Below are 13,177 nucleotides of genomic sequence, written 5' to 3' on the forward strand. Positions count from 1 at the left end.
TGCGTAAAGAGTAGTATTTAGTGTCTCTAAAATCCTGTTATGCAAGTTCATATTCACATTGTATCTGTATTTATCAGATATTTTATTAACAAACAAATGCCGTGTGAAAAATATCTGTGATATTATTATTGAATATAAAATAATTTAATTTTTAAGAATTTACCTGCATTTCTAAATTTATACTTTATTCTCCAAGCGTATAATAGATGGGAGAGTTCTGGGTCTGATTTCATGGCCATACAATGTCCAGGACCAACCGACCACCCAGGTGTCAATAACATAATGTTACAAATATTAATAATAGGATTGACTTTTATAAACAATTGCCCTACCGGTACGGTATCGAGTTCAGGATAATCTGTAAATAATAATGATTTCGGGTAGTTTCTTCGAACGTACCTGTACAAGCTATGTACAGGTTTTGGAGGACAAAAACATGGTGTTCCTTTAAAAATAATAAATTGATGGCATTCCCTTTAAACAAATTCTCTTAAATAGTTCATAGGAATTAAGTTATGTTCTTTTCGCATTATCTATAAGATTTTTAACGGAGAGGCTGGCGGGGTCACTGGACTTTTCACAGGTACTTGATTTAACAGAACACAAAAAATATTAATATTATATCCATTTTGAAGCCAGTCTATATTATTTTAAACCTGCTTAAGCACATGTTGTTTACTTGTATGCTTGACACTTGTCTGCTAGTGCGGTCGATTGCATCCCACATAAACCCTTTATAACCGAAACTGCCACAATAGTTAGTATTCAAAATAACGGACCCAGTTGAATGTTTATAAAAAGTACGGGAAAATTAGTAAAAAATAGTTCTGGTCAGAATATTTTATAGATAAATAATGACAATTTAATCGTACTCACCATTATTATCAGCTAAGTATTTCCTAGTAATAAAAACTTCGTGAACATTATGATCGACAAGGAACAAATGAACCAAGTATATTATTGCAACGAGCAATGTCAACGAGAAAGTCAGTACTAAATGCGCAAATAGGCACTTTTCTCCTTTTGTAAATTTTGGCAACGAAATATTTGCAGACTGTTCATTCATTGTTATGATTTAACGAAACCATCTAGATTACTATTAATGGACATATTTTTTTCATGGAAATTGGGAAATAGGGAATGGTAACAAACAAGGTAGCTTCGATTTATTTTACACTGCATATTGTTACTTCTTACAACAAATCTGAACAATTGTCTGATAACAATGAGATACATTTCTATTCGATTGAGACGAACATGAAGATGTCCTCCTAATCATTTTCGTTCACAGCATATTATAGTGCAAACATTTCCTTATCCTATATTCGTTTCCATTTCAGTCCACCTACTTTAAGTAACGAGTACGGTAGATTACGGGAAAATTTACCACGAAATTTTTCATAAGATTTTGAAACTAGCGATGCTCAAATTATGAATTACCATAACGGTAACCGAAACTATCGGACATCATCATCCTGCCCTTTTCACAATTTTATTTGGGGTTAGTGCAGCATGTCTTCTCCTTCCATACTTCTCTATCAGACGACATCTCACAAGTAACATTCATTCTAACCATATCGTCCTTCACACAATCCATCCATCGTTTCCTTGGTCGTCCTCTACCTCTATATCCATCCACATCCATGCTCAAGGCCTTCCTCACAATATGTTTCTCCGAACATACGAAATAAAAATAAGTACATCTGAAACCGAATCCAATAATCATCGTGTTTTATAATTTTAAAAACTGTATTAGTTACTAATTGTCTTCAAATCTATTAGTTTTCTTCTATACAATTTCTGACTAAAATAAACTTCTATATAATAGCCAAAACAATCGGATAATTCGAAATAATATCGTATCTATAATTAATTTATTTGTATCCATTTCTTGATCTGAATTTTTTACACCAATAATTTAAACATAGCGTTATCGGCAGCCTTATAATATACTAGCAGTCTCTACAGCCATATATCTGATCTACATTCTTGGACATAGTATTCCAATATTAACATGATGAATCTGAATTTCACTTACACTTTTTAAAATAAAATACTTATAACATAAATTATTAATTTATTAAAGAAGGAAGTGTTTACAAAAACATAAAAAATACGTTTGAAGAGTAAAACCGTAAGTAACCTATTGTTAAAATAAAATCACTTACATAAATACCGTCGGATTTAATGTTCCACATTAATTTATATACTTTTCGTATTCGAACGGATTGAAGTAGATAAGACGAAAATTAACAGATCAAAAGCCGGAGCCGTCGCCAATAACTTCTACCTTAACAAAATATTCACAAATTTTGAAGGACCAATATCCATTGTACCTGAAAAAAAAAAACATTTGATGTGAACGATGACATCGCTTGATACTAACACAATTTTTTTTAACAGAAACAATAAGTGCATAAAAATGTAGATTATGCATAAGTAAAAAACTATTATACTTAGATAGTTGTAGAATAAAAGCTATTTTCTTTACACGAAGATGGTCCAGTCCGTGTTCTGAAACAAGACAATATAATCTTACTAATATTATAAAAGCCAAAAGATGGATGGATGATTGTTGTTTGTTACACAAACACGCAAAAATAATTGCACGGATCTGGATGAAATTTAGAACTGGTACAGATTAGTCTCTATTATATTATGGGTTACTTTGATTTCTCGAAAAATAGACACTGTAGAACAGAATAAAGAGGAGATTTGTTTCTTTGAAATCACTGAACTTTTCCGAACTAATTAATTAAATTTTAACAAATCTTATATCCAAATCCGTCAGAATTTTTTGCAAGTTATGCATTATACATATATCGCATAAGATAGCAATATATAGACTTAAATTTAGTATAATGGTGTTAGTGTGAAAGTAAAAAAAAGCGCTATTGAGCTGCTTTATAGGTGTGCTAACTAAATCATTGGGTTATGAACTAAATATTACACAAACATTGGTCTTACAACTAACTCCGTGGAATATACATGTGATTTTTTTCATCAACGCTGCATTATGTGTGCTACTTGAAAATTTAAATATTTTGTTTCTATAAACGATATATAAATCCTTATTAAAATTAAAATTTTAAAAAAGCTCTGTGAGAGATCTAGGCGGCCTCCAAAATTAATGATTTACGGTTAAAGCCATGGGTCCATCTAGTTAATTTTTAATGTAAGAAGACAAAGACCCATTCCAGCTATTCGATTTTGTAGGTATTAAGTGGATTTTTCAAGAAAACTACTTACAATAATAAAAAAATAATTTAATGTCATCTTTACTTAATAGAAAGTCAATTTGAGGAATTTCCTATCAATTCAATTAATTTTTTCCTGAAAAATAAAAATCATATAATCGGACTTTTTTATTATTGTTAAAACTTACTTTAAAATATTTAAGTGATCCTTTGTGATTTCTAAAATTGAAAATTTATCAAGTATAAATAAACTCATGGCAATGCTTTTACCGTCCTTAGAGGATTAAAAGATTCTGCGGATATTGTTAATTTTAAAGAACATCACTGTCTATTTTAAACACATATTAAACATCTATTATATGATAATGATAATCACGGGATCTATGTAAAGGTATCCAATTTATTAACTGATTTTATAGCTATTCGGTCACAACATTCAACACCTGTTATATTAGTGTCGTGTTTCATAATCTTATGAATTTGATGGTTAATTAATAGCAATTAAACCAAATAGTACAGATCCCAATAACAATATACTTATCACTGCTCTGCCAACTCTCAGCAAGCTCTTTGAAAAATTAATAGCTACTCAAATGTAAAAATAAGTTGCTATTCAAAATACTAGTTGGGTTTACAACGATTGCCCGAAAACGATGCTTATTAGTGTTTTAAAAAATTTTAAGCCCGGGAAATGTGGTTAGCTCGGGAGATTAATGTAGTATGCATGCTGCATATTATGTGGTTTTTATCTAATATTCGATCGCGTGCAACATGAAATAATGGCCAAGAAGCCACGACAGCTTTAGGGGAAATCTAGTGATTTCGTTTCTGAACAATTAAGTTCAGAGCGATTATGTGAATGGTAAGAGATCTACCGAAAGTTTAGTGTATGTCTGAAAATCATCTCTCAGGGATTTATTTTTGGTCAATTTCTCTTCCTTATTTGTATAATGACTTGCTGCGTCTGATAAGACACGAATAAGGTCGTATAGCTGATGATGCCTTTTGTCATTGTTATCTCTGTTATCTCTAATAAAAAAGCTTTAGAAATCAATGACTAAATATATATATATACACATATATATATTAACTTTTTTAAGCTTCACATTAGTAAATTGGCAGTAGACTCAGCATGCGTGGTCAAATAAACTAATTTAAACTGATGCGGATATGACGTGACTATATCAAAATATCTTACGATACGTATACGTTAGATTTTACTATTGGGTAGTGCCGTCGATATACATACCCTTATTGACATATAGAAAAAAACCCTCTTAAAATATTTTTAATATAAAATGTTTTATAATTTGGCGATTATGTTATGTGATTCATAAACATAAAAAATTTAAAATGTTCAATTTTTTTGTAGAATTCATTAAGAAAATGTAATAATGAGTTCTATTTTTAAATATTAAAATATAACAATGACTCAACAGTACCAAGATGGAATATTATACTTCCAATTACAAAGAACCTACCATCGCCGAGTCATTATTTAAAAACAATGATACAGATTAATCTCTTTGTATTTTGTATTAATTAGGGTAATTGATAAAGTGAAAATAACTACTATGAATGATTAAGTACGACTTATTTAATGATTGAGGTAATTGCACCTTCTATTAGATATTTAATATTTAAGTTTGTTATTTCATAGCTGAAAAATTCATAATAGTTTTATTATGAATTGTGCACCTAAACTGTGATAAACACAATAAACAATTTGTTTTTACAAAGAATCGTTCGATGGACAACGTTGGACAACTTGTTAAAATATTCGTACTTAAGCAATCGATTTCAGATGGTCGATGTAAATGGAAATAGCTCTTCTAGGGTTCGAGTCTTTGTCTGTCTCATCCTTCAAAGATCTATTTTGACCCAGGGTATCATTCATACCTGTTGACTTCCAAACAGGTTATATTAATTTAAATAATTGTATTTAACTAACATGACTTTGTATTTTTTAAATGTTAAAAAAGAGTAACTACTGAGTTATTCCGGTTCTTCTCGGTAGATTCTACTTTCGGAACCGGTGGTAGCTTCGCTTAATTGTAAAATGACTATTCAAAAGTGCTTATAAAAGCCTAGTACGACACAACTTAGATGTAGCATCGGCAAAATTCGTAAAAGCGATCACATCCGAATTAAGTACGCTTTCCCAATTATCAATATTTATTTCTCATGCAAATTTGATCTTTGCACAAACGTAATAACTTGTAATATCATATGACCTAATATATTCGTCAATTTGACACGTCGCTTTACATGCACTTGCTTTCTCTGACGCGAGAATCTATAGCGACGAATAGCGTCGGATGGCGCGATAGGGAGCTATTTCTATTGGTTGTGTAAATCGGCAGTAGTCGGTTTTATTTTCATTCCATTGCATTTTCCGATGCTACATCTAACTTGTGTCGTACTATACTTTAATAATGTTTTTTTATTTTTGATACGAATGACTCGATACATATTTTCGGTAACATTTTTTTTCTTGTTCAGTTTTATAAACAAATAGAAGAGAAATTTACAATTTTGAATCATCCGAAAAATAAAACAGTATAATATATTATCAATAGTAAAGAGACAAAATTAATTACTACGCTTAATGTTGGTCATATAAACATGCAAAGAGAATCATAAGTCACAGAAACAAAGTACTTTCGTGGCATTCCCATAAATTCAAATAATTAATGGGGCACTCAATATTAATAGATTAGTAAATAGACACATATAAGCAGTATGAATTATATGTGGAATTCGGCATTTGTAGAACATTTTCGCAGTTTTATTTAAGTCCAGTATGTCTTCAGACATTTGACATTAATGAAATCGTATTGAAGCCTGCCTTAACTTGTTAAATGGGCACACATGCTTTTAAGACGACTCTAATTCAGATTCAAACTTGTTTCGAAATGTGGAAACTATATGACATTCGAAATACAGGACAGAGAGGCAAGTAACCCAAACATAATATGAATAAAAAAATTGTGATCATGGTGAATCGGTGCCGGTGTTGTTTAGTACAAGATCCTGAGGTGTGAAAAATTACAAATATTTTGGACGTGCTCGCTTCCTGTTTGCAGGACTTCTAAGGCAGAGACTTTGATTATTTACATTTATTTAAATATTCATATGTGAAATAAAACCCACTCGGCAAACATTGTTCAACCTTCGAAGCAATAAGTAAGTAGTTTAAAATTCAATCAATCAAATCAAATCAATTTTATTCAAGTAAACTTCACAATGAAGCGTTAATGAAGCGTTTTTGAATCGTTTTTGAATCGTCAATAATTAAATACTACCACCGTTTCGGAAAGCAATTTCTAGCGAGAAGAAACGGCAAGAAACTCGCATAGTTGCTTTTTTCAAATAAATATATTTACAATGCTGTTGTAAATGTGCAATTTACAGTAATTAGTGTCCTAACCTAACTCCAGGCGTTTCTTTATAAAAAGTACTCTTTTAATGAATAATATGATTTATTTATTACTTTAGTCTTAATAATCTTTTTTAATGTTGGAAATGGTAAATTGATTATATTTTCCGGTATCTTATTATATATATGCTTATACCATTGCCCAAAACGTTCTATTTACCGTATGCAAACGAAAACTGGGGGTTACAAGTTCAATTACAATTGAATTGGATTAGTGGCTATATCTTATTTTTTTACACAGTCGATTGATTTTAATGAATGCAGTGCAAAACCAATGATATCATTCTGAATCATACAGATTAAGTCATTTACATCTTTATTCTCAGCTGTGAAAATTGATGGCTCACTCAACAACTCATTATAATAATCTAAGCAAGGTGAACATCCACAAAAATTAACAAACTTAAAAATATATACATGTACTTACAAATATCTTTAATTTGTCAGTCTATCTGTTATGATTTCAAGCCCAAACTACTGAACTAAAATTACATGAAATTTGGTATGAAACAACATTGGTTCCGAAGATCAAAAAATCAAAATAAACTTTATTCAGGTGGGCTTTTACAAGCACTTTTGAATCGACATATAACAATTAAGTGAAGCTACCACCGGTTCGGAAAGTAGATTCTACCGAGAAGAACCGGCAAGAAATTCAATAGTTACTCTTTTTCAACATTTAAAAAATACAATCATATTACTTAAATACAATTATATATTAATGTAATGTAATGGAGGAACATATTCTACTTTTTCTAACTAAATCCTGCGACCAGAGATTCAGAGACAGAAGAAAGTGTGAACTAGTTTATAAAATAATACTTATATACACTAATAAATATTATAAAGAAAATTAAAAAAAAGCATAATAAAATATACGACAAAAAATCGTAGTGAAAATTAACTTACTTACTACTGCTCCGTTAATCCGGTTGCGACAAGTATATTGTACAATTGTTCAGATCTCCTATTTAAGAGGAGAATATTTCTCCTTAGTAATTCATTTGTCCTTCTGATGGTTTCTACTTTTCTTTCGCTATATTGCAACCTGAAATTGACATAGATAGATATTAATATGAATCTAATTAATTAATAATAATAAACACAGTAACGAATCAACAACTAACACTTGTTGATTAGAATCATTAAATAACAAATGACAGTCACTGTGACAGTGACGAGAAATCTATGTGACAACTGTTGTTATATAGATTTCTCGTCACTGTCATTCAATAAAACGACAAATAAGAGTTGGTGAATTGCTCAGCAGAAAGATTGTTGCCAGTGGCAGATTTACCAATAGGCTAAGTAGGTTGGAGCCTAAGGCGGCAAATTTAGCCCAAATTTGTTATTATCTTACAGCAATTAAAAAAAAAACTTATAATTATATGCATACACATTACGTCCGTAATCCGTATACACGTCACTGCATAGCGGTTTGGAAAACGAATCTAGTAACTGACTGAAATATCACATAGTTTAAAATCATACTAATAACGGGAAAAAGCCGATGTAATGAGGACGATAGAACACAAATCATAAATGTTGCAAAAAAAAGTAGGGGCGGCAAAAATATAATAGCCTACTAGCCTATTAGCGGCAAATTTGTAAATCCGCCACTGTTTGTTGCAATTAAAGACAGAACATAACACGGTGGTTTCCATGTTAGTATGGTAGCAGGATGGGTTCATAATTCTAGATATCAATTATTGTGGGTTGCGGTGACCACTCATTGTCGAGTAGACCATATAAATTACATACGTAATGAAATTTCAAATAAACAACACATATTATAAAGTATCTGATTACATTCGCAGTGTTCGAGTTTAAATAAAACGAATAACTTATTTTTAACACACATAACACTTCGCAATAATCATGCAAATATAATATCAAATCTGTAAATGTAGTCTTGACATAATCAAGCTTTAATTTGATAGTAACTAAACGCCATGTCATATTGTTTAATATTTCGCTTTAATTATTTAAGATTTAGGAGTCGAAATGGCCCAGTGGTTAGAACGCGTGCATCTTAACCGATGATTGCGGGTTCAAACCCAGGCAAGCACCGCTGATTCATGTGCTTAATTTATCTTTATAATTCATCTCGTGCTCAGCGGTGAGGGAAAACATCGTGAGGAAACCTGCGTGTTACAAATTTCATAGAAATTCTGCCACGCGTGTATTCCACCAACCCGCATTGGAACAGCGTGGTGGAATATGTTCCAAACCTTCTCCTCAAAAGGGAGAGGAGGCCTTTAGCCCAGCAGTGGGAATTTACAGACTGTTGTTTTTGTTGTTTAATATTTGAAAAGGGAATATCAAATGGAAGGTTGGGAATACGTTATTGCTAGTATTAATATAAGATTAAATCAAACCTGTTTTTGTTAATTTCGCAATTTGCACACGTTCTCTTTGAACATTGACGGTCACGACGAACGCGCATCTTTCGCTTTTTTTGCAATTTACGAGCTGAAGAAGAAAGAAAAAAATACGATCGCAATATATTTTAAATCGTCGGCATGCGTAGCTAGCTGATATTAGCAATAGGAACAATTATACTATAGTTATCGTCAAGTTTATATATAGTATGGTAAAATTTAAAAATATATTTTTTATGTGTCTATGAGCTTTGTAAATTCACATTGAAATTTAGAAGTAAGAAAACAATGAACTACCTCATGTAACATTGACCTTATAAAACGTAATAATATAAATAATAAAAGCATTAACAATAAGAATTACGTTCAATTTTCATACTAATTAAGGAATATGCTCTAATTAGTCGACTCCATATTTATGATGAAGGATAAAAAATTAACATATTTATGTATATGTATACTACTCCAGGACTCATTTAAAAAAAATCGGATTGCATTCGGTAAGCAGCGTTGCAATTGGGAAGTGTGTACATAAAAAAATATTTTAAACGAACGAAGTCGGTATGTACAGCTAATATATAAAAACACACATTATAAATTGAGTTTTTTTTATGAGAGATACCTCAGTCAATAAACGAATCAATGAACACATACATGTGTAAAAATGTATGTCAGGATTTCATGTCCGTTTTAATTTCATCAATCATATGTCTCATTTCTGTTGCAACTATCCCATTCCGGCCCTTGTGAATACAAAACATTACGATAAGGAGAGTTTACACGGGGTGTTCCGTTTCAAAAAATTTTCTTATTTGATCGTTTATTGAAGGTGTTGACAGTTAAATATTATTAAAATTAACAAATTCAACACTTACAACTAGTTATGACCAGTCATAGGGTTCTGAGGGATACATTGCTACGAATGGGAACTTTGTTAGCGCGATTTAATTTCGTTCAGTGACATCTATCGGCCGTAGCATCGAAGTAGGGAAAGGCTGGCTTTGATGCCTCATCCCTTACCCCATCCTACCACCCCACTTCGCATGACTCGCTATCCCGTCAGATTAAATTAAACCCTATTAAACATTCCATTAAGGCTTAGAATATTTAATTTGCAATATATATATCCCAACACTTGTATCAAAACTGAATTTGAATAAAGACTACAAAACATGATAACGGCAAAGTAAATATTAATAAATAATAAATATTGGACAAAATCACATACATTACTCTGATCTCAATGTAAGTAACTAAAGCACTTATGTTATGGAAAATCAGAAGTAAGGCACAACAAACATCCAGGCACTCAAAACAACATAGAAAACTAATGAACTTTTTCTAAATCGACTTAGCCGGGAATCAAACCCGGCATCTCGGAATAGTGTACCCATGAAAACCAGTGTACACACTACTTGACCATGGAGGTCATCAAAGTGGATTTAGAATTATTGTCTGGAAAATATGCTTCAGATCATATTCTTTATTAATATATTTTTTGTTTATGTCTGGTAGTAAGTAAATTGTTAGTACATAATATAATACAAAATGTAAAAAAGTCGCTTTGATATAATCATAAAGTAACAAATACGGATTGGCTGCATATTATAAATAATTAACTCATAGCTTGAAACATACAAATAACTACTGAAACAGTAAAAGTAGAGCATTTCTAAACTTTTAAATACTCAACAAAAACTAATATCTAAATATTCTTATACATATAACATTTATATAATATTAGTATGTTTTATACTTACATTGATTATATGTTGGAGTACATGGTTGAACAATGAAGTTGTTTTGTTCTCTGAAAATACAATATAATAAATATATAATTTATTTTTTATAAATGTATTTTTAAGTAATTTTAACAAATACAGATTACAAATAATTTAAAAAAACATGTAATTTTATTACATTGTAGTATTATATTTAGTACCTAGTATATTTCCAATGTACTTTCGACGAAAAGATGAAACATGTTATGTCGACATCTGAATTTTCATTAACTATCTCTCTTATGGCAAAAAGCAATAAAACATAGCCTTCATTTGTTTGACAGACTAACAGCAATGTTAAGCAGTATTGGTGAAACATTCATAAAACCATGCACTTAAATCAGATGAACAAACCAATATACATTACTTGGGAAATGTACATAATATTTGCTACCGTCATTGTCATCATAGCATATGAAATTTTGCATTACAAAGGAAGGATTCGTGATTCTTAATTGTGAGAAAGTAATATAATATAGTTTATATAAAGTATTTTACACTGAATCAACGTTCAAAGAAATATTTTCTAAAATTGTAGTCATATCTTTCCATACAGACGGGATATTATATAAGTTAAAATTATGTTTTTACATGAAAGTTTTATTATATTTCAGTAAAATTAAAATTACTCACTCAAAAGGAACAGAAGAATGATGTGGAGCATATGTTGCAGGTTCTGTAATAATAACATTATTCATTAATAATAACATAATTCTATCCAAACAAATGACGCTGGACAAAAAATTGCACATGCTAACTACATAAAAAGTCTAATGTCTAGCATTTCATATACTGTTTTTACAGTTAAGAATAAATACACAAAATACTGCAATAGCTAATCTGATAAATGACTCAATTTTAAAGAAATAGCAAAAACTTCTAAGAATTGACAAATTATAAGTTACTTTATATATATATATGTACTATTGAATACATAGAAATAACGTATATTGACATTTTACCTTCTGAATTGTGATGTAGCTCTCTTGTTTGAATGGACTCATTGAATCTTTGTAAAAGCTGACTATTACTTGATGAGCTACTACTTGATGTACAGGTTTCCTGTAAAATTTGTACATGATATTTAATGACATTGATCCATACATATTTGACATGGTAATAAACAACTCACCTGATATGCACCATGATTTAAAATTATTGTTATTACAAGAGTTAGATATAAACGATTCCTTAATCTACTTATGACAAAGTTGTTAATGTCTTTCCAAAGAGATTGTGTCTGTTGCGACTAATAATACTGAACCTAACCACAACTCATTTACCAAAAAACCATATTGACTTAGATGACGCTAACACAAGCAATATTTCATATAACTTTATAATGACCGGAACGATTGTCAGTTAATGTTATTAGTACTATCAACGATAATTTTATTTAAAAATATAAGGATTTCTTTTATTTCATTCATTTATTTAATTGAGTAATTTGTTTGAAGGTTAATAAAACTTACATTGTTATTTATGCACGTATGTTCTTGGCACGAATTTCTATGATTAGAGTTTTTTGGGTTTCGCTTTTTATGTTGCCTCTTTCTTGCTTTTGAAACTTCAAATCCATTGTATTCAATTTCGCTATCGCTATTTTCTTTTATAACCATTGTGCTATATATATTTTTTATTGATACACTTTTGGTAAACAACTGCAGCGTGAGCAACTAAGCATTTCGTGATTGTAAGTACTGAGAGTTGACACTCCTGAGTTTGAGCCTTTAAGGCAGTGTTGCCAGCCCCAGTATAGAGAAAAAATGTAGAATTGTTTTATAAAAAACAAAATATCAAATTAAAAAACATTAAATCTACATCTTTATCTTTTTAGTATTTGTTAATATTTACATATACATTATAGGGTTATTATTACAAACAATAAAAATCATGTGATTATAAAAGTTTTATTCAAGTATATATTTCCTGTTAAAAATCCAAAGTTTTAAAGATTAGGTAAAAAAAATAATTAGTAATATAATACATATCCAAAAAGTAATGTTTATGTACTAATCAAGCACTTCAAAAAAAACTTTTGGGCCTGTGTGCTTGTGTAGTAACACAAACGGCACAAACGGCAAAAAAACGTTTGTAATATCTATACAATATTCATTAACATGAGAGAAGAACTACTCAATCACTTATGCTTGTTCTTTTAATCTGAGGTAGCAGTAGTTTTCATGGATAATATTATCTTTTGAAAATGTATGAAATTTAATTTACAAAACTGCCATTAAAACAGAAATTTTAGCACGTGCACGTAAAATTACATTAAGAACACTTGTGAAATATTTACAAGTAGATTTATTATTTCGGGTATCGTATAGTTCTGTAATTATTTTAGTCAAATTTGAATTCACACATTCTGAAATATCG

General features: G+C 30.2%; 1 protein-coding gene across 2 annotated transcripts; it reads right to left on the reverse strand.

Moving 5' to 3' along the window:
- Window positions 1–2,062: 2,062 nt before the first annotated feature.
- LOC124543368 lies at window positions 2,063–12,519 on the reverse strand. Of its 2 annotated transcripts, XM_047121565.1 has the most exons (8): window positions 12,271–12,519; window positions 11,761–11,860; window positions 11,432–11,474; window positions 10,778–10,827; window positions 9,015–9,108; window positions 7,546–7,684; window positions 2,457–2,514; window positions 2,063–2,336 (listed from the first exon to the last, which is right to left on the reverse strand). In XM_047121565.1, exons 1-6 carry the CDS (start codon window positions 12,415–12,417, stop codon window positions 7,549–7,551), a joined length of 570 nt encoding a protein of 189 aa, XP_046977521.1. In that variant the 5' UTR covers window positions 12,418–12,519; the 3' UTR covers window positions 2,063–2,336; window positions 2,457–2,514; window positions 7,546–7,548. The 2 variants fall into 2 exon arrangements, with proteins under 2 accessions (XP_046977521.1, XP_046977522.1); XM_047121566.1 differs by lacking the exon at window positions 9,015–9,108.
- Window positions 12,520–13,177: the final 658 nt, after the last annotated feature.

This window comes from Vanessa cardui, chromosome Z (genome assembly GCF_905220365.1).
Source record: "Vanessa cardui chromosome Z, ilVanCard2.1, whole genome shotgun sequence".
NCBI lineage: Eukaryota > Metazoa > Arthropoda > Insecta > Lepidoptera > Nymphalidae > Vanessa > Vanessa cardui.